Source organism: Vipera ursinii (assembly GCF_947247035.1).
Source record: "Vipera ursinii genome assembly, chromosome: 1".
NCBI classification, from domain to species: Eukaryota; Metazoa; Chordata; class Lepidosauria; order Squamata; family Viperidae; genus Vipera; species Vipera ursinii.
Window position 1 is genome coordinate 63,646,684 of NC_139512.1, and position 23,209 is coordinate 63,669,892.

The 23,209-nt window shown below is 41.9% G+C and overlaps 1 protein-coding gene across 1 annotated transcript in view; it reads left to right on the top strand.

Moving 5' to 3' along the window:
• RYR3 (ryanodine receptor 3) overlaps window positions 1–23,209 on the top strand; it is a gene marked incomplete at both ends in the record, with an annotated part of 317,059 nt that overhangs the window by 157,914 nt on the left and 135,936 nt on the right. The window contains 10 exons of the mRNA XM_083354752.1: window positions 809–1,610; window positions 2,569–2,769; window positions 3,340–3,442; window positions 4,323–4,460; window positions 6,525–6,798; window positions 13,317–13,431; window positions 17,368–17,497; window positions 19,049–19,152; window positions 20,220–20,355; window positions 21,240–21,420. Of these exons, the coding sequence (XP_083210878.1) occupies window positions 809–1,610; window positions 2,569–2,769; window positions 3,340–3,442; window positions 4,323–4,460; window positions 6,525–6,798; window positions 13,317–13,431; window positions 17,368–17,497; window positions 19,049–19,152; window positions 20,220–20,355; window positions 21,240–21,420 (2,184 nt within the window). The remainder of the gene's footprint in view (window positions 1–808; window positions 1,611–2,568; window positions 2,770–3,339; window positions 3,443–4,322; window positions 4,461–6,524; window positions 6,799–13,316; window positions 13,432–17,367; window positions 17,498–19,048; window positions 19,153–20,219; window positions 20,356–21,239; window positions 21,421–23,209) is intronic.

Here is a 23,209-nt window from a genome sequence, read left to right on the forward strand (position 1 = left end):
GAAACAGGGGAAGTCTGTTCTTTTTCCCTTCTCCCCCTCACTTTTCCCCCTTTTTCCTCCCCACTGTGTCCTACTATTTGCTTTTGTACTTTTGTATTTTATTCTATAATCTAATAAAATATTACAAACTGTAGGAAAAAAGTACCAGTTTTAATTTCTTGGTGGCTATTCCTTTGCTGAATCACTTTCCCTTTGCACTGACAAATGAATGATGAATTTATCCATATTTATTAATATGCACCACTACCAGCTAGCTCAGGGGTCTTCAAACTTGGCACTTTTAAGACTTATGGACTTCAACTCCCAGAATTCCTCAGCCATCATGGCTGGATGAGGAATTCTGGGAATTGAAGTCCACAGGTCTTAAAGTTTCTAAGTTTGTAGACCCCTGAGTTAGCTGGTTGACCCTTCTTAGCTCTCCTTCCAGAGTGTAGTAAGAATGCACCCCATCCCTTCCCTGTACCCTTAAAGACACAGGAACCAAGTGCAAAACAAGAAAGGCTCACAAAAGAAACACATAAACTCCAGTTTTCCTTTAAGCTGCCTCAGGGGTGTCACGTGTCATAATGTTGCAATTCAGGACTGAAAGGCTCTGGCTCTGGAAGGCTGAGTCAACCATGAGCACCATCAGGATCGAACTCCAGGCTATGGGCAGAGTTTGCCTGCATTACTCCAGTTTAACTACTGCATAGGGCTCATATAGTACAGGCTTACATTTTTCTCTCCAAGTATCTAACAATGTATACTTAATAAAAGGAAACATGCTTTAGAATTTATTTTTGTTTGTTTTGTTTTTGTATCATTACAGGTGTATTGACATATTGGAATTATGTGAACAAGAAGATTTGATGAGGTTCCACTATCATACTTTAAAGCTATATAGTTCTGTTTGTGCTCTGGGTAATAATAGAGTAGCTCATGCTCTTTGCAGCCATGTGGATGTTTCCCAATTATTTTACACAATAGATAATCGGTATTTGCCTGGACTTTTAAGGTCTGGATTCTATGAATTGTTGATTAGCATTCATTTAGAATATTCCAAGGAAGCAAAACTCATGATGAACAATGAATTTATCACTCCTGTTACAGATGAAACCAGGAAAATCCGATTATTTCCAAATGGATCAAAGAAACATGGATTGCCTGGAGTTGGACTTAGCACATGCTTGAAACCAAAGTTTAAATTCTCTACTCCTTGTTTCATTTTGTCCAATGAGGATCATCAAAAGCCTAGTCCAGAGATACCACTAGAGATCCTTAAAACAAAGACTATAAGCATGTTGACAGAAGCAGTCTATTGCAGTGGAGCACATATACGAGACCCCGTTGGAGGGAAAGTTGAATTCCAGTTCGTTCCTGTTCTGAAACTTATAGGAACTTTGCTTAGGATGGGAGTTTTTGATGATCATGATGTTAAACAGATTTTGCTTCTGATTGAACCATGTGTATTTGGTGAGAGCAAAGAAGACATAATGGAGCAAGCAGAGAAAGAAGATGTTAGCCAAATAGAAGAAAAAGCAGTAGAGGCTGGTGAAAAGGCCATTAAGGAAACCAAGACCCCAATAAAGGGCTTGCTGCAAACAAGATTGCCAGAGTCAGTTAAACTTCAGGTATATTATGTTACTGAAACACCACCTCCAGTATTCCATTTGTGTTCTCAGTTTTTTGTTAGTCCTAATATATAACTTGGGAGTAAATCAATTCTATCTATTTATCCTTGATAAACAAGACAAATACATATCTATAATACTTATTAGTACAAAGAACTGGGAAACATGGTGAAATAGATATTTTACACTGATTCTCCTCCACTCTTGTGTAATTCGTACATACATATTAATAGGCAAGTGAGAGACTGGGTTGAATAGAAATAGCTACCCCTAGACTTTGCAAATACGGTATGTGTGCAGAGACATACAAGCATTTGCGTGGTTACAATAGGTAGGCTGAAGTGGCAGTTAAACTATTATAATTGCTACAGATATTGGAGTCTGGAGTGTTGTCCAGATCCTAAAACCTTTACTCATGAATGCACCATTTTATTGCAGAAAAAGGTATTTTTAAAACTAAAAAGAAAGAAAGTTGGGAAATTTGGATCAGAGTAGTATTGGTCCAGATGCAGCTCTAAAGCTGTCAGTCACTGTCCTCGTCACTTGTTTGTTCAGTGGATTATATCTGGGAGGAGAGGGCCACTCCCAGATTTTCAGATTACTACATCCTAGGAAAATGTAGATTTATAGATTCAGTAATGCTGTTGAATGAAATGTAACAATGCTTATTTCAACTGGAAAATTCCATACACTAGTGCAGGAGTAGACAAGCTTGGCTCTTTTAGGACTCGTGGACCTCAGGAATTCTGGGAGTTGAAGTCCACGAGTCCTAAAAGAGCCAAGCTTGCCTAACCGTGCGACTAGTGAAAGGACAGTTTGGATTCAACTAAGTCTCCTTTTTCATTGACCACAAAATTGAATTTTCACATATAATGATGTGTATTGCCCTCAGATTTACAGCTGTATGAGACCGATATATATAATTCACCTGTATATTTCATTTATTCTTTCATATTAGATGTGTGAGCTGCTCAATTACTTCTGCGACTGTGAGCTGAAACACAGAGTGGAAGCTATTGTGTCATTCGCAGATACCTTTGTCTTAAAGTTACAGTATAATCAGAAATACAGATATAACGAACTGATGCAAGCCTTGAATATGTCTGCCGCGCTGACTGCCAGGAAGACAAAAGAATTTCGCTCTCCTCCTCAAGAGCAGGTAGATGAAGATCATTCGTCTCTTCTAGCAGGAAGTATAGAAACAGAGAAAAGAGCAAAACCTTCAATAAACTTAAAATGTAGCATCTATTACAAAGCTCTCTCCCTATAAAAAAAACCTGAGCAATATTTCTTTACAATCCGGTAATAGTGTAGAATTAGAATAAAGAAAGCTGTTGCTTTAAACTTTCAAACTTTTTTTTTAGTTTTCAACAGAATTTCTGAGAGTTATAAAAAGGGATTTAATTTAGGAATTTGGAAAACTGTATTGCTATATCTTATTGGCAGCATTAGACATTGTTGGACAACACTATATCCAAAATTATTGGAACGCTGTTTAAAATATCTAGCATTTCTAATGCTGGCCATACAAATAGAAGGAAAGAGAATAAAAACATAATCCTATGTTTAAAAAGAAATGGAAGGAACAGGACAATTATTAGTGGCCTATCTCTCACAGATGTTGACGAGTTTTCAAAAAATATGTTCTTCTAATGGACTGAGACAAAAGTGGAGGTGAAAATCTGAACATAATATAACCCTAGTTCTAATTTTAATGTTATAATTTCAGATTAATATGCTACTGAATTTTCAGTTGGGGGAAGATTGTCCTTGTCCGGTAGAGATTCGGGAAGAGCTATATGAGTTTCACGATAAGCTCCTAATTCATTGTGGTAGGTAGAAGGGATTTATTTTGGTGAGTGGTCATATCATTCCAGTGATTTTTTTTGTCTGTGAAACATTACTACTTACAGATCTTCCATTGTTATTGTATTTTTATGGGAAACCTAATATAGGCAAAATTAAAATATTTCCAGTATAAAAAATAATTTGAATGATTACATGTTTTTGTAGCAATAGATCACACTGAGTTGGTTCTCAACATTTCTCATTTAAGTATCTCTTAAATGGAGCTTAACTCCTATTATTATTATATGGATATGTCCATGTAGTTTTCTTGGTAGCAGAATAAGACATGGTTTCTTATTGCTATTCAGTAGGAAGCTTTTTTTTCAGCCATTGATATTTCAATTGGTGATCTCCCAACAAAGTACTGATCGGATCCAATCTGTTTAATATTATCAAGATTAATTAAGGTCAATTGGGTGCTACCACCTGCTGCCACTCATTAATTTCCTTTACACAATTTAATGTCCACTGACCTGTTCTGGGCCTGGAACTTCCAGAATCCACAAAGTACAGTATGGTTATCTTCAATTTCCAATTACTTTTCCTATTCCTGATGCTTCTTCTGTCTTCAATAAGTCCATAACAAAACTGAGCTACATTTCAGTCTAGTTGGTTCATTGAGCAATCACTATATAGTCAAACGAAAATTATTAAAATCCTCATTCAACCATTTACCTCACCTGTCCCACTCATTGGGGTTTATTATGTTTTTTGCAATGAGGTTTCCTGATCCTTTTTTATTTTCATTGGCAGCCCTTCCTTGAAAGATGGTGCTTGTTTAATTACTGCATAAGATGCATAAAGATGGTTCTTTAATTATTAGAATATTGCAAGTATATTATTTTTGTTCTTATTACCCTCTAGGTATTCCATTAGAAGAAGAAAAAGAAGAGGAAGAAAATATTTCATGGGCTCGAAAACTATGTTCTTTGATATATAAAATAAAAGGAATAGAAAAAACAGAAAAGAGAGAGGCAACAGAAGAAGAAGAAAAATGTCCTAGTAAGAATTTAAATTCATAGCAGTATTCCTTAAACTAAATTTACCAGGGATGTTTGAATCACTGTGAGAGGAGGACAGGAGCTAATAAAGTTTCTTGATCCCCATTTCTGATAATAGGAAGACAAAAGATAACCCTAGGTATAACTTTTTTTTATAACAAAAGAGGTCTGGGGATAGTATTATAATCTCACATAGATTTCTCCTAAGGATATAACCACCATTCCAACAGAGTCATGGTGAAACACCTCTTACGTGTGTAGTACATTTTTTTCTGTGATCAGAGTCCAGAGATAGATACTATTTAGCTTAATCAAAATTATCTCATTTTAGATAGAGAAAGTTTTGATAAAGAAAAGGAACAGCAGATTCAAAAGATATTTTTCTTATCTTTTTGGACAATGTCTACACCAGCAACTTTAAGATGGGTAGACTTCAACTGCCAGAATTCCCTAGCCAGCATGGGAATTGATGTCCATTTATCTTAAAAGTTGCTGAGAAATGCTGTCCTAGCTATCTCTCTCAGGATTAAAAGAATAAAATAGTCTAATAAAAATAGTTTACCCCCTGAAGATATCATAAATTAGTTCAAAAACCCTGTCTTTCACTGCCTACCTCAGACTCTAATTGCCCACGTTTGTCTGCAAAGACTGGTGTTCTAACCAAATCTAATGAATCATTAAATTCGGGATAAGATGATAGGAACTGCATGTTTCCTTTGAGCTGCTACCCTAATGCTTTTACAATAAGCTTTCCAAACTTCCTGCTGAAAAGCAATTAAAGCTAGGTCTACAATGCTATTTTTTGCAGGAATTGTTTTGTGTATGTTTTTTAAAGATATGATCTGCTGTGACGTGGAAGTTTTTCCCCTTAAATTTATCTTCTCTTTTAATATTTTGTTTTGAAACCAAGCTGAGCGTTATTTGATTGGAATAAAAAGGTGTATCTGAACATTTGAAGCATCTTTGCCAAATGTTGGCCTTGTCTAGTAAACCAAGATAAAAGATTGTCCTTTATCAATTTATTAATTTATCCGTTTATAATTTACTTATGTACAAGGGTTTTATGCTGTTTAAGTAAAAATGAATTAACTGGTTTGCAGCAGTATACTGCGTGGACAGGAAGAATTAAGGTAATTTTCTTTATGCAACAGTCTGAAAATAATCAATGTCACTTTCAGGCATTTAAGAAACCTCCCATTTTTGCTGTATGTATGGAACTCCATCTTAAAATTTTTCCTAGCAATTTAGGAATTTGAATCCCACAGTTTCATCTTTCCTCATGCAGAGAATTTAGAGGGATTTTTTTGGTTTTATTTATGAGGATTTTGCATGATCCACCTTTAATTCCTAGTAGAACTGTAGAGTTTTAGTAAACCCTGGGACTAAATCTTTGGCCTAAAGTAGGTGAAAGTGCCATTTTTTATATGTTAGCTTTTCATTTTCCAATAAATCTGTTCTATAAATCTGTGTTCGAAAGTATAGCTCTATAAATCTACAGTCCTACGGTTCCTTGAATTCAGTAACACATATTATGAGGAAAGAAAGAATAAAATGATACTGAAGTGATGGCCAGTGTAAATGATGGCACGTTGGAGTTTTGTTTACAGCCATCAAAAGCCAGATATTAGGAAACACAGAGAATTATGAGTATGTGGCTTGAAGGTCTGTTGGAATTGGGTGATGTGCATTTGCATTTCATGAATAGAAGTATCTCCTGTATCAGTAATACTGCCACTTGTTCTCCTTTTATTGCAAAAGGGGTAATCATTGACTTCTTCCCTCATTCAAGGGTATCCACAAGAAATTAAGAGAAGGCAGATAACAACAAGCATACACCTTGTTAGCTGAAAGTGATGCAACCTAGCTACATAAGGTCATGCATAATTGGCAGGGCTGTGACTACCAGCTGTTCCCATCCAAGATGAAATTCTAAACCCTAAACTATTTAAGTAAACCTTGCTAATTAAAATTTCAGATTCCTTAATTACAGCAAGCTTTTAACAAGCTTTTTCTGTCAAGAATAGTTTGTATTTTTTTGTTTTTAATCTTTCCCCTTTCATCGCAGCTTCTCTGAAAGAGCTGATATCTCAAACTATGGTTCGCTGGGCACAGGAAGATCAGATCCAAGATCCAGAATTAGTTCGCATTATGTTTAACTTACTTCGAAGGCAGTATGATAGCATTGGTGAGCTGCTGCAAGCTCTGAGAAAATCTTATACTATAAGCGCTGCCTCTGTGCAAGACACAATCAACTTATTAGCAGCACTGGGACAAATTCGTTCACTTCTCAGTGTCAGAATGGGAAAAGAAGAAGAATTGCTGATGATTAATGGCCTAGGGTAAGAAATAAATATTTTAATGCCTTAAAATACAATTAGAACATTAAGCTTTATTGATTTTTAGTTAAGAGGTACTCTATGCCCATTTTTCAACCTGTCTGGTTTTGTTACAAGACTTTCAGATAGTCATTGGTGCAGGATTTTCTGTGGCAAAAGTCCTCCAGGGCCTAAGGTACAAGATTTTTTTTCAAACCACCTTTATTGATCAAATAACATCCTATTAATGTTATAACAGACAAATAACCTTGTGTTCATACTAATGTTAGTGCATGCCATCCCATGAAGACCTGATTGATTAAGATGGGAATAGATTGTCCCTGCTATGTGATTGTTAAAAGTCAACACTGACTTGAGGCACATTATCAGTACTATTTCACAATAGGTCAGAACTATCCACCTGTTTAATTTCTGATTTTTTTTAAGTCAATGCACTTATTGTAATGTATTGGGCTTGTGTTATGACTCAGGGCCAGCCGGGGGGTCCGGCAGCCGGTTCAGATGTATCGGATGACTCAGATGAGGGGGAGGAGGAGGGTGTGGAAGACGAACCGGCTGATGATGGCTTGGAGGCTTTGCAGAGCCCTCAGCCGGGGACCTCTTCTCAGCTGCGTGAGCCCGATAGTGCGGAGGATGATGACCCACAGCTGGCCCTGTTCAAGGACGCCCGACGCAGGAGGCAGTCGAGCAGGAACAAACAAAGAAAGGCTGTGGGACTCCTCGGGAGGAGGCACAGGGAGACCACGCCCTGAACTCTAAATAAAAGGAGTGTTTGGGGAGGGGCTGGTTGCTGAAAGCAACTCTTCCGCTTGAGGAGTCAAGCTCTAGTGTTTTTGTTTCTTGTTCTTTTAATTGAGTAATAAATCTTGGCAGACGCCTTTTAGCCTTGGACGCTCTCCAGTCTCTTCTATCTGAATAGGGGTTTGCCTTACTACAAGGCCGGAAGAGGGCTGGTTCAGAACAGTTTGCTTTCAGCCTCCCACCCCTTACTACTACGATGGAGCAGCTTCTTGCCGAGAATGCCCAGCTCACCCAGCAACTCACTTTGCTGGCAGCTCAGGTGGCTCAACTGCAAGCTCAGGTACATGCTGCACCCCCACCCAGGAGGAAATGTCAGATAGCTATGCCGGATAAATTTGCTGGCAATCCAGAACTGTTTCCTGCCTTCCTGGGACAATGCCAGCTTTTTATCAGCGTGAGAGCAGCTGATTTCCCCACTGACCGGGATAAGGTGGGATTCGTGTTAAGCCTTCTGTCAGGAGATGCAGCTCGTTGGGGCACGCCTTTGCTGGCACAACCTAGCCCTTTGTTGGATAACTTTGGGGGGTTTTGTGACCATATGCGCCTCATGTATGAGGACCCAATTAAGGCGCAGACCGCCACCCGATGCCTGAAAGCTTTGAGGCAGGGTCAGCGCCCCCTACAGGCCTATATCAGCGATTTCCGGCTGCTTAGCCAGGATTCCGCCTGGAATGAGGCTGCGCTCGTGGATGCCTTCCAGGATGGCTTGTCTGAGGAGATGTTGGATGAGCTGGCCCGCGTGGACATTCCCTCAGACTTGAATGGGCTGATCCATCTTTGTCTGCGGATCGATGCCCGGCTGCAGCAGCGAAAGAGTCGCCATGCCACCCCACAGACCCCTGCCGCCCCTGTTGTGCGTGAGCCCCCAGTCCAGAGGGAGGAGCCAATGGAGCTGGGTGCCGCCAGGTCCCGTCTATCGGTGACGGAAATGGACAGACGACGATCGGGGGGGTTGTGTTTTTACTGTGGGGACCCTGGACATTTGGCCGCTTCTTGCCCAAAGAAGCGTCAGCGGGCGTCAGTGACCAAGCCGGCCCCGAGAAAGTCCCCTGCTTTGCTGTCGGGAAACGGCCCGAGCCCGATCTAGACGGTGTGATAGATCGGGCGACCCACAACGACCACGCCGAGCGACGCCGTTCCGACAGTGCCTGTGAACCTCCACGGCATTTGATTTTGGAGGCACGTCTGATCCTTCCTGGCAAGCCAGAGGGGATTCCGGTCCATGCCTTAATTGACTCTGGGGCTACCACTAACTTCATGGACTCGGCCTTCGTGGCCAAATGGGCTGTTCCCCAGAGTCCGGTGGATCCGCCCATGCTAGTGGAGACTATTGATGGTCGAGTGCTCCTGTCCGGGCCTATTACGGCCGCCACGCAACCAGTGTGTATGGCCATCAGTTCCCATGTGGAGGCCATCCAGTTCTACATCACTTCGGATCTGCACTTCCCCGTGGTCTTGGGACTGGCGTGGCTCCGGGCGCATGATCCACAGATCTATTGGTCTCAGAACTTGGTCACCTTCCCGAGTTTGCAGTGCGTGGACCACACCCGCCATATCTGTGCCGGCCAGGTGGAGGGTTCCTCAGGGGTTTCCTTGCCTCCCGAACTGTCCGACTTTGTTGATGTGTTCAGCGAGTCAGAGGCGGACCAATTACCCCCGCACAGGCCCTATGACTGTTCCATTGATCTAGTCCCTGATGCGCCTCTCCCAGTGGGGCGTTTGTACTCCATGTCGGAGCCCGAGTTGGCTGCATTGCGGGACTGACAAAGAATTTGGCTCGTGGTTTCATCCGGCCCTCATCCTCGCCAGTGTCTGCGCCCGTGCTCTTCGTCAAAAAGAAGTCGGGCGAGTTACGGCTTTGCTGTGACTACCGGAAACTCAATGCCATCACGGTGCGTAACCGCTACCCGCTGCCCCTCATCTTGGACCGACTCCGGGAGGCTAAAATCTTCACGAAACTGGACCTGCGTGGAGCTTACAACCTCGTCAGGGTTCGGCCGGGTGATGAGTGGAAGACGGCGTTTGGTACTCGCTATGGACATTTCGAGTACACGGTGATGCCGTTTGGCCTGACCAACGCCCCCGCTGTGTTTCAGCATTTTATGAACGACATCTTTAGAGATCTGTTGGACCAGTTTGTCGTGATTTACCTGGACGACATCCTGATTTACTCCCCGTCACGTGAGGCGCACCATCAGCATCTCCGTCAGGTCCTGCAGCGCCTCCGGAAACATCGGCTGTTTGCCAAGTTGGAGAAGTGCCAGTTCTACCAGGTGACCATCGATTTCCTGGGTCACCGCATTTCTCCTGAGGGCATCGCCATGGAGCCGAGTAAAGTTGAGTCGTTGCAGAGTTGGCAACCCCCGCGTCGCGTGAAGGACGTTCAGCGACTTCTTGGATTTGCCAACTACTATCGGACATTCATCCCTGGCTTTGCTGCCTTGACAGCCCCCCTCACCCGGCTCCTGTAGAAGAAGACTCGGTTCCAGTGGAACGCTCCCGAACAACAGGCGTTCCAAGCTTTGAAGGACGCCTTCATGAAGGAGCCCATCTTAAAGCATCCTGACCCACAACGGCCGTTTGTCGTGGAGGCGGACGCCTCCGACATTGCCATTGGGGCCGTGTTACTCCAGGCAGCGACGCCCAACGGTACCCTTTTCCCTTGCGCGTATCACTCTCGGAAATTGAATCCCTCGGAGCGCAACTATACCATCTGGGAGAAGGAGCTGCTGGCCATCAAGGCGGCGTTCGAGGCTTGGAGGCATCATCTGGAGGGGGCGCGGCATCAAATCGAGGTCCGGACGGACCACAAGAATCTGGAAAGCCTGCAGACCGCTTGGAATTTGAACCAACGCCAGTTCCGGTGGTCCCTCTTCTTTGCGAGGTTTGACTTCCGGGTGCGGTACATACCAAGCGGGCACAACCAGAGAGCGGATGCTCTGTCCAGGAAGCCCGAGTACACCCGAGCGGAAGACAAGCTTCCGCCCAGGACAGTGATCCCCGTCGAGTCTTTTGCTGCGGTGCGGGAGCCGGTGGATATACGGGCTCGGATCCGGGAGGCGCAGCAGCAGGAGGCGTGGGTGGCTCAGCGGAAGGAAGAGGTGGGGCCAGATTCGCCTTGGTCGGTCACGGATGGACTCCTGTATTATCGTGACCGGCTCTATGTTCCGGGAGGGCCACTCAGGGGACTCGTCCTCAGCCAGTGTCATGATAACCCGGCTGCGGGGCATTTTGGCCTGTTCAAGACTCTGAACCTGGTCTCCCGTACCTTCTGGTGGCCCCGAGTCCGACACGACGTCCAGTCTTATGTCACCTCCTGCGTTCCATGCAGGCAGGCCAAGTCAGCGACAGGGGCCCCGCCTGGTTTACTGCAGCCTTTGCCAACACCCAAGAGACCCTGGGGGGCTGTGTCCATGGACTTTCTGACGGATCTACCTCCATCCTCCGGCTTCACGACAGTGTTTGTGGTGGTGGACATGTTGACCAAGATGGCGCACTTCATCCCCTGTCGCGGCTTACCGTCAGCTCGCGCCACTAGTCGCATGTTCATCCAACAGGTGTTCCGGCTGCACGGCCTTCCTGATAGAGTCGTCTCCGATAGGGGGGCCCAGTTTACAGCCCGCTTCTGGCAGGAGTTGATGCGGGCGTTGGACATTAAGGTTTGCCTCTCGTCCGCGCATCATCCTCAGACCGACGGGGGTACCGAGAAGGTCATCGGCATCTTAGAGCAGTATCTGCGCTGCTACGTTAACCTGCAGCAGGACAATTGGGTGGACTATTTGGCCATAGCCGAGTTTGCCTTTAACAACTCGCAGCACACCTCCACGCAGATGACACCGTTCTTGGCCAACGTGGGTTATCACCCCCGGTTTTTCCCCCTTTCTCCTGTGGACTCACCGGAGCCGGCAGCGAACGAATTCATGGCGGAGTTACAGGCGATCCATCGGTTGGTGCGACGGCAGCTGGAGAAGGCCAAGGCCGACTACAAGAGGTTCGCCGATCGGTCGAGAAGGGATACGCCTCCACTATCGGTGGGGGATCGGGTCTGGCTGTCCACCAGGAACCTACCATCCACTCGGCCGGCGAGGAAGCTGGACCACCGTTACCTTGGACCGTTCCCAGTCGAGGCCGTCATCAATCCGGTCGCCTATCGTTTAACTCTGCCACGTTCCCTGCGCGTGCATCCCGTCTTCCATCGGTCCTTGTTGGTCCCCGAACAACCGGCTTGTCCACTTCGCCAAGCGGAACCTCCCCCATCAGGACCTCGTGATGGAGGCAGCACCCCCGAGTACGAGGTCGCCAGCATCCGGGATTCCCGCTGGCTGAAAGGTCGCTTCCAGTACCTGATCGAGTGGAAAGGGTACGGGCCGGAGGACTTCACATGGGAAGACGCGACCGCCGTTCATGCCCCTGCGTTGGTGACAGCGTTTCACGATCAATTCCCATCCCGACCGCATCCGGATCGGCAGCCCCGGGGGAAGGGCCCTGCGGTGCGGGATAGTGTTATGACTCAGGGCCAGCCGGGGGGTCCGGCAGCCGGTTCAGATGTATCGGATGACTCAGATGAGGGGGAGGAGGAGGGTGTGGAAGACGAACCGGCTGATGATGGCTTGGAGGCTTTGCAGAGCCCTCAGCCGGGGACCTCTTCTCAGCTGCGTGAGCCCGATAGTGCGGAGGATGATGACCCACAGCTGGCCCTGTTCAAGGACGCCCGACGCAGGAGGCAGTCGAGCAGGAACAAACAAAGAAAGGCTGTGGGACTCCTCGGGAGGAGGCACAGGGAGACCACGCCCTGAACTCTAAATAAAAGGAGTGTTTGGGGAGGGGCTGGTTGCTGAAAGCAACTCTTCCGCTTGAGGAGTCAAGCTCTAGTGTTTTTGTTTCTTGTTCTGTTAATTGAGTAATAAATCTTGGCAGACGCCTTTTAGCCTTGGACGCTCTCCAGTCTCTTCTATCTGAATAGGGGTTTGCCTTACTACAAGGCCGGAAGAGGGCTGGTTCAGAACAGCTTGCTTGCTAACACCACGTGGTAAAAGCTGGTAGGTTGCTAGAGCAGGGAGCTAGCTAATGGCTCCCAGCATCTCAGACAACCCGTCTCCAGCGCTGCTATTGGTTGCCCCTAGGCGGCAATTGGTTGCTTCAAACCTATTGGCCGCTGCCTAGGGGCCAATGTATAAATTGCTGCAGCTGCAGCCCTGTTCTCTAGTTCAGATCCTGCAAGAAATAAACCATGCTCTTTGCTGAACTCACTCGCCTGGTCTTCATTCCTGTGCAACGAACTCAGTACACAACACTTATGTCCTTTTAAAACTCACATAGACACGTGCAATTTTAAGGAATGAAGTTATAAGAGAGTACCTTAATCCCTCCCTTTCTAAGAGTCCTGATTCTGATTAAAAATGGGAACCCGACAAGCAATGTTTTTGAAGCTCCTCCACATAATGAATGTAATTCAAGATTCAATCCTGAATTCTTTTTCTGTTTGAACAATCTGATTTAGATTTAAAAGAACTTATCTGTGCAAACTTTGTCTCTTATTATTGAGCATGACCTCAGCATGGTTGTCTTTTTTATGACACTAAACTTATAATCTCTGTTACCACCTTAGAATTAGAATGTATTCTAATATTCTTTTCTAATATGTTTTGAATTTTGGAACTAAAAATGGTGCTGCATTAAAATAAATAAAATTACTACCTTTCTTTTTTCCCCTCACTTAGAGATATAATGAACAACAAAGTATTTTATCAACATCCTAATCTCATGAGAGTTCTGGGTATGCATGAGACAGTTATGGAAGTAATGGTAAATGTGCTTGGAGGAGACAAATCTCAGGTGATTTCATTAATATTTGTAGTATTCCATGCTTACTATAAGTAAGAGGTATAGTATAAGTATGCTATGCCCATGTAATAAAGTGAAACCTATTGACTGACTCCAAAGTGCCATGAATTGAATGGATGTCAATCTATACTGGTAAGCCAACAATCACGCAAGGGATCACAGCACAATAGACCACCGTTGAGTCATTTCTGACACAAAAAGGAGAAAACTACTTAAAATAGGGAGATGATAAACAGGTAGAATATTCAGTGTACAGTAGAGTGGCAGTTCAGTCTTTTCAATTCAAATAAAAACTTATGAAACCAAGTTTCACTGAAGAAAGAAAATTGATTCCATTTTAGATCAAGAGCTGCTGATGTTATTAATCTGTGTTTTAGTTTGCTCTATTTTATGAATGGCTGTTTGCTTATCTGTATACACTGTAAGCTGTATTTATTATAAATATTATAAAATGAAATTTAGTTCATCATTAGATTGCATTTATAACTGTCAAAAATTAGTTTATATCATATACTTGCCTCTTTATGCTTTTGTGATTATTAGAGGAAATTTGATAGTAATGGATTACATATTTTGTTCTTCAAATATTTAGTGTGAAAATAATTTCACATGATTTTCTCATAACCAAATCTGAAAGTAGAAATAAAATCACAAGATTTCTGCTATATTTTTCTAATATGTGACACTATGTTCCACTGTGAAGCTAATTACTTACTTTTAAGTCTGTTGGCTGAATGTCACAAATCCTGCAATATAGTTATACAAATACATATTGTTAAAAAATGAAATGCTTTTAATTTATTGCAGATAACAAAAAAAATTTTCTCACTGAGAAAAAAATAAGACATGTTCCCATTTTAATTCTTTTCTCAGATGCAATCAGATGATACAGTGTTAAAGTTAGTAAGAAAAAAATCCTCATAAAATAATTGCCTGCTGTCAACTAGATTTGGTGCAATAGAGTAGCATTTATTTTTATTCAAGCTGCTGAATTCTAAAGTAATTTTAGTGCAGATACTTTAGGAGGTTTAATGATTACTGTGGTGCTGTGCAATTTGACACTTGAATGATTGTGGCATTTTTCTCAAAAATGTAAATGACTAATGTTTTAAGATGTCAGGAAAAAAAATTGCTAATGGCTTTGAGTATTGACCCAGACATGTCCTCCATAATGCAAATGCTTTTAATATTAGATAGAAATTGCTGGGTTTTCACATCTGTTACTACATACATAATAATGTAGAAATATTTTGAATTTCTCCCAAATATTTGGATGATTGAGAGATAACTTCTCCAAAGTCATCTAATGATTTTGTTGACTTGAACCTGGCTTTTCACAGTCCAAATCCAGCACTTTAATCACGTCATTACGCTATTTATAGGGCAAAGAATGACAAGCATGTTGTATCTCCAGAGTATATAATAAGGTCACATGATAGATACTTCTTTGAGAGTTCCAGTAATTGTTTATACCAATGATACAAATATTTTAGCGTATGAAAATAAAGGCTTCTGGACCAAATTGGAGCACATGTTCTTATATTTTGACTTTTGACAGTCACATTAGAAAAGAATGATAAATGTAATGTATCTTTCTAATTTTCCTTTAAGGAAAAAAAACTAAGCCAGGAATTAGCACAGGTTCCAAGATTTCCCTTACGTTTACCATAACTTTACATGCAAATATGTATACTACCATGTTTCCCTGAAAATACAACATACCCAGAAAATAAGACCTAGCTTGATTTTGGGGGTTGGGCCTAATATAAGCCCTACCCCCCCAAAATAAGCCCGACTTAAGACCCTGCCCACTTCGTCCCACTGTAGGTTTTTTGGCAGACCAGATCACATGCCTCCCCCCCGCCCTGCCTGCTGCTGGTGCCACCGCTGTGAAGTGGCCTGAGCATTAAGAGAGCTGGGGGCCTGAGGCAAGCAGAGGCTGCCTCCGTTCTATCCCTGTCCTGGATTGGGGAATCCAGCAGGCAGGCAGGAGTGGGGACTAGCAACCTGACCTCGGGCAAGCCTGATTGCTTCAGCTGTGAGGAGCCTGGCCAAAGTTTTCTATCACCTAGGCCAGGGGTAGGCAACCTCGGCTCTTTTATGGCTCATGGACTTCAACTCCCAGAATTCCTGAGTCACTCAGGAATTCTGGGAGTTGAAGTCCATGAGTCATAAAAGAGCTGAGGTTGCCTACCCCTGACCTAGGCTTCCTGAAGCTGATGGGAACTGTGCCCCCTGCAGCTGAAGAGTTTAGCTGAGCCACAAAGTTGAACGCTCACGTAATGCAATGGTGCGTCCTGAGCGAGGAAGCAGCGTGAGCTTTGAGGATGCGAGTGTCTGTATTTACACGGCTCATGTGCAGAATTCACACCGCACCTTCCCATTTGTGCTCAAGGAGGCTAATCGTGGCAAATACAAATCATTTTTTTGAAAAATAAAGGGACAGATTACAATATTGATGATGAATGTAAATGAAAAGGCAGTTTCCAAAGCCTTCCTCTTCCACCGAAGGTATACATAACCTTCATCTGTTTTTGGTGAGCTAAATAGTATGATGAGATCACAACCAAAGAATAAGTAACCCAAAGAAATTAAAACATGAGATAAGAAAAAGAAATCAAAGCATAGCCATAGCTAGTTAACACCAACACAATTCATTATACTTTCTGCATCTTCCTATAATTGCAAAACATTCTTCAGCCATATTCATATGTTGCCTCTTTCTTCTTTACATTTTTACTTCCTATTTGCATTGTGTTTAACAGTTTTATGTTTGTTATATTATGTCATGCTTTCCCTTCCAAAGTAGGCATTAACACAAATATTTTCATTACTTTTGACAAATGGGTAGAAGACAGACTACCCAATATCTTTCCAACTTTCCATCATGTGTACATCTTAAAAATTCTCCACCCATTCTCTCACTGATAGTAAATACTCTTCCATTATACATACTGTATATTCTGTAAATTTGTGTACTTGCCATAGTTTTCTTTTATCTATACATTGCAATTGTCCATTCAATTTTCCCTGTAAAACACAACCTTGTTCTTTCATTAATGTTAAGATTCATACTGCTCATGACTTTGCATAAATATTCCCTGCAAATCATTCAGCCAGCAACATAACATCTGCAACAAACATACTTACAAACTGTAATGTTACCAAAAGAGTTCCAAAAGCATTCTTGACATTTATGGCCTCTATGGCTACCATGAGTTTGTTCCAAGTAATTTCCAACCTAATATGTATAGATAACCATGTATCAGACCTTGTTTTCCCTTTTGAGCAATTATGTGATTTGGATATGGAGGATAATATAGCCATAGCAATAGGAGTTAGACTTATATACCACTTCACAGTGCTTTATAGCCCTCTCTAAGCGGTTTACAAAGCCAGCATATTGCCCCCAACAATCTGGGTCCTCATTTTACTGACCTTGGAAGGCTGAATCAACCTTGAACCTTTCAGAATCGAACTCCAGGAGTGAGCAGTGAGTGAGCCTGCAGTACTGCATTCTAACCACTGCACCACCATGCCAATATCATTATATCTTTGTCATAGATAATTTTCTAGTCAAGCTGTGTTGTTGGCTGCCCATGATCTCTGCAGGGTTGGATCTGTTTGGATGGTCCATCCCTGGCACCTTATGGATGCAGAGGTTTTCCATAAGGCCCTTGCAGACTTTTTTGACCATCTGATGGACAATTCTATTGAGTGCCCTGGTTTGCCACTCAAAAGAGGAGGCAATTGTGGCCCTTGACAGAATCATTCCTGAGAATGCTCACTTTGTTGGAATGATCACTTTGTGGTCCCCTTATTTAATAATAATAGTATTATTGGTGCAAAACAGCAGAGAAGAACATTTTATATGTATATTTGAATAGAAAAATGTACAGATTATTTAACAGTGTTTCTGTTCCACAGATTGCTTTTCCTAAAATGGTAGCAAGTTGTTGTCGGTTTCTTTGCTATTTTTGCCGGATCAGTCGTCAAAACCAAAAAGCCATGTTTGAACATTTAAGCTACTTACTTGAAAATAGCAATGTTGGACTTGGTATGCTATTTAATTTCAATGGTCATTTGATTTATTTTGACATATCACCAGTTTAATTTGTAACCTGCTACTTCAAATCTTAATTTAACTTATTTTGCATATTGATACTCTTTTTATTTATGTAATTGGTTTTTAAGTTGTGCTGAAGGTTAAAAAATTGAACTATAAACCTCAAGAGCTTTTTACAAATCACGTTGTGAAAGACATGGAGCATAATCCTGTTGTGTCCACCACATTTATAAGGTGGTTGTTAAGTGACTTTTCAAAATTAAAACCTGACATATAAAAGCTAAGTCATCTCAGGTGTGTTGAGATCTGGTCAATGTTGGGGATACTATACTGGTACTCTAATTTTTACTAAAATATTACTCCAGCCAGATCAGTAATTTCCAAATACATATGAGTTCCAAACATATATGTACATATTTGAAAAAAGACTCATAGAATTCTTTGAAGTTTATATTTATTTCACATTTTCAGACCACCCATCTTCCCCATTTTATGTTTGAACTGACCTGTTTGGACATTATTCCAGAACTATAATGATGATTTGTGAACTATAATAGCCCTGGTCACCATTAATTATCAATTTTTTTGAAGTTCCGTGTTTATTTTGTCCTGGAAAAAATTCATGTGTGTTTCAGAAAGTGAAGATTATTTCATAACATTGCATAAGCAAGTGTTTGCTGTTTACTGTTAGTTTCCAGCAAACACCTTTATGCGACATGTACTGTTTAGTGACACAATCTATTTATACAATGCACATCAATTATTATATGGGTTGGGAAAATACCAGGTGGTGCTTCTGCTTGATCAGAGAATTAGCATGCTATTTTGATGAGCACACAATATTCACCGTGTTTTACCACTGATATTTTATACCTAAGTATGACGCGGTGGCTCAGTGGGTTAGGACGCTGAGCTTGTCGATCAGAAGGTCGGCAGTTTGGCGGGTCGAATCCCGAGTGCTGCGTAGCAGAGTGAGCGCCTGTTACTCATCCCAACTTCTGCCAACCTAGCAGTTCGAAAGCACGTAAAAATGCAAGTAGAAAAATAAGGACCACTACAGTGGTAAGGTAACAGCGTTCTGTGCGCCTTTGGCGTCTAGTCATGCCAGCCACATGACCACGGAGACGTCCTTGGACAAGTGCTGGCTCTTCGGCTTTGAAACGGAGATGAGCACCGGCCCCTAGAGTCTGAAACGACTAGCACGCATGTGCGGGGGAACCTTTATCTATGCAAAGTATGTTTTAACTTTGCTTTAATATTTTATTATAATTTTAGTACAGTAAAATAAATAGGAATAAATCAGAAAAATGAAAGTTGATTAATTATCTCCATTAATTAAGCAACAAAATGATAAACTGAAAGCAAACCAACAGTAACAATAATTAGCAATCAACAGATTCTCTCCATAAAACATGAAGAAAAAACCATGAATGTTTGAACTTCAGCTAACTGCAAAGTAACTGCTGCCCTCTGCTGCTTAAGGCATGTAGCTACATTCCTGATATTTTAATTCTATGCAATAATCATGTCTTTTTCCTCCAGCTTCTCCTTCTATGAGAGGGTCCACTCCATTAGATGTAGCAGCTGCTTCAGTAATGGACAATAATGAGCTTGCACTTGCATTGGAGGAGCCAGACCTAGAAAAAGTAATTATTCAACATCTTGTACAACTTTTCATTTTATCATAAATTACTACAGTCTTGATGTTCTCTGAACTTAGTTGTCTTTCTTGCAGAATAGGTAACTCATCAGTGTTGAGACATGAGGAAGTGAGTTTTGTTGGCTGTTTATTCACAGCAGCTTTTCCTCTTACATAATGGGGCTTAGTTTTTACTAGGTATACAGTATTATTTATTGCTATTGTCACTGAAATCTCACTGCAGATATGTTTACTTTCCTAATTTATCTTGTATTGTGAAGAATCAACATGGACCCTGAAACAGAGGTGGGATTCAAATACCTGAACAACTAGTTCTATTATGTGATGCAGGACTGGGCCTCCAATGCCTAGAATGGACTTCCGGAGGTGGTATCATGCACTTCCGGTGGGCTGTTCTAGGCCTGGAAGGCCTCCTCCAGGCCTCTGATGCCTAGAACGGACTTCCGAAACTGGTATCCAGGCACTTCTGGTGGGCTGTTCTAGGCCTAGACTGGACTTCCAAAAGCCAGCTGGTTCTCCAAATTCAGGTAAATTTAACTACCGGTTCTCCCAAACCGGCTGAATCCCACCACTGCCCTGAGAGGAACTGGTAGGTCAGTTCACAGGATTTGTTGAGCCCAGGCTCTCAAGCATTAGATCAGGGATTCCTGTGTTTGTGGCAGTTCTTGACTGATCCCTTGGTTCATCTATAGATCTGTCAGTGCCGGTCCCATTTTGAGGAAGAAGAAAATTTTTATTTTAATTCAGTCCTTTCCTCTCTGCTCATATTTATTTCAGTTCTTGTTATGAACTCCTTTTTCATCTTCATGGCTGCAACTTTGTTTGCTATCAAATTTGTACAAATCGGTTTCTTCTGAGAACAATCTCTTATAGGTTAAAATGATTAGCTTCAGTGAAATTGGTTCCTTCTTTACATTTTTGCAAGTTTAAAATACGTGTGTTCCTGCATCTCCCCCCCACACACACATGTATCACATATGTTGTTTCATTTTCACTCTGATTTTGATTTCTTAGAACAAAGACTAAGATGATATTCATGTTTGTATTGAACAGGTTGTAACCTACTTGGCAAGCTGTGGTCTTCAGAGCTGCCAAATGCTTTTAGCAGCTGGATACCCTGATATTGGTTGGAATCCCATAGAGGGTGAACGGTATCTCTCATTCTTAAGATTTGCTGTCTTTGTTAATGGTAATTTATTTATTTATTTGATTTATATTACAACTTTCTGTTTAAATATAATTTAAATACCCAAGGCACTTAAAAATAAGTATTGAATTGACATCAGTTAAGATTACTCTGCTGAGACTTGATTTTCTCACTTGCTACACAGCAGAATGACAGCTGAAACTGTTTAATAGTGTATACCAGGCATGTCAAACTGCCGGCCCGTGGGCTGGATGTGTCATGCCGAAATCACGCCCACCCCATTGCCGGCAATGGGGGGAAAGTCCCGATACATCGCACGTTGTCACGTGACGTCGCGAGTTTGACCTGCCTTGTGTATACCATCAGGCTGTATAGAAACATTTGCAAACATATACTAAAATTTTTGTTACTCTAGAGCAGGGGTAGGCAACCTTGGCTCTTTTATGACTCATGGACTTCAATTCCCAGAATTCCTGAGACAGCCATGCTGAGGGGAAAGGGAGAGGTTTCCAAGCTGAGCCATGCTGGCTCAGGAATTCTGGGAGTTGAAGTCCACAAGTCATAAAAGAGCCAAGGTTGCCTACCCCTGCTCTAGAGAATAATCTACTTTATATGGCATATAACTCATTGCACCATGCATATAAATATATACATGGCACAGAACAATAATGTTTGGCCAATTTGGTGAGAGAGGATTTAAATGCAGATAGTAATTATATAAAGGTTAGGTGAGTGTAAAATTATTATAGTGGCCTCTCGACTGTAATGGCACAATCTGTTTGCAAACACACAGGGGCCTAGCGGTCTGGCAAACTAAGCCTCTGACCCCTGTGGGGAGATTCCTAGATCAGGGCTCACCCAGATCTTTTGTATTTGGATTTATATTTTGTTCAGATAACTGTGTTCTGTGTTTTGCGGGTTTTCAGGTGAAAGTGTTGAAGAAAATGCCTGTGTCCTTGTAAAGCTTCTTATTCGACGGCCAGAATGTTTTGGCCCTGCTCTCAGAGGAGAAGGAGGGAACGGTCTGTTAGCTGCTATGCAAGAAGCAATTAAAATTTCTGAGAACCCAGCTCTAGATCTTACTTCTCAGGGTTCTAAGAGAAAATTGTAAGTGAATGTTATCAGAAGGCTAACAAAGTAGGATAAAAAATAATCTTAAAGAGAAATGCCAAAAGTGCCTTATCAGTGCCAGCTGGCTGCTCCATAGGATTTCAAACAGGAAAGTTTCCCAGCCATGGCAAGAGTTTGATTTGGCAGCTTTCATGCTCAACATTCTTTCCACTAATCATTTTTTGTAATTCAGAATCTAAAAATCTAGCATAGCGGTAATTCTGGTAATACTGAAATGAAGTCAGAATACATTTCTTCTGTGTTTTCATCCACTCATTTGCCTTATATAGCAGAATATATTGTGGAGATACATTTTGACCCAATACAATTGCAGTGATAATTTTTTTTTATTCCATTTATATCCCGCCCTTCTCCGAAGACTCAGGGCGGCTTACAAGCTTAGCATTGTGCAAGATTAGTTATAGTTTGTTAATCTTTATTTATAGCATATCTCAAGTTATCCGTAAAATTTCAGGTTTCTTCAAAAGCCAGGAAGTAATGAAAAGCATTATATTGTACTGTATAAAATAGCACATATACATTTTCAGTTATGGTTGATCGCACAGTCTACCAGATTAGACTGAATTTGGCATTTTTCATTCACCTATTGAGTCCTTCTCAAGGGCCTGAGATAGGCAGACATTGTTTGATGATTTTAGAGATATTGTTGCAGGATGTAAATTGTTCAACGTTAGGCTGTATTTTGGTATTGACTGATGGTAATTTTGTCAATGCCAATAGTATCATGGGGTGCTCCAGGTGCTATCTGTGCTATCACTAGGTGCCTGGTGCTACCTTTGCTTTCTTTTTGCCAGTCATCTTTGCAATGGGTAAGCATCTTTCTCTTATCATTACAGTGCTTTAATTAGTTGCCTGCTTTGTGAGAATTGGAAAATAGTACAGAAGTAATATTTGAAGGAACGCGGTGGCTCAGTGGGTTAGGACGCTGAGCTTGTCGATCAGAAGGTTGGCAGTTTGGCGGGTCAAATCCCGAGTGCCGCGTAACAAAGTGAGCGCCTGTTACTCGTCCCAGCTTCTGCCAACCTAGCAGTTCGAAAGCACGTAAAAATGCAAGTAGAAAAATAGGGACCACTACGGTGGGAAGGTAACAGCGTTCCGTGCGCCTTTGGCATCTAGTCATGCCAGCCACATGACCACGGAGACGTCCTTGGACAAGCGCTGGCTCTTCGGCTTTGAAACGGAGATGAGCACCGGCCCCTAGAGTCGGAAACGACTAGCACGCATGTGCGGGGGAACCTTTACCTTTACCTAATATTTGAATTCCTCCACATCAGTGCCAAACTACAGTTCAACAACATTCAAGTTATTTTATATAGAATTTTTAATTTCCTATATGAAACAAGTAATGCAATGAAATACCTATAAGACTTAATGGAACTGAAAGCAGTATGTTTCTGTTGCACTATAGTCTCTCATTTTGGTTAATTGGAGAAGGAGAAAGCTGACATTTTCCTTTTTTCTGTTATTGAAAAAGATTTTCTTTGTCATTTAACTAAACGTGATTAAACTAGTTTGACACAAAACTAAAAGCAGGCAGCTTTTTTTTTGAGAAAAGTTGCTTAGAGAAAGGATATATTAATATGAAAATCAATTAGAGTACATTTTCTTCTTTTACATTTGCTACTTCCCCACACAAATTATCTTCACCAGATGCTGTTATAGTACCTGAAACATGTATTATGATTATGTAAATTAGATGGAAGAAGCAGCTGGGAGAGCAAAGGTGATTTGGAGTAAACTTATAATGGAAAGAGAAAAATTAAAA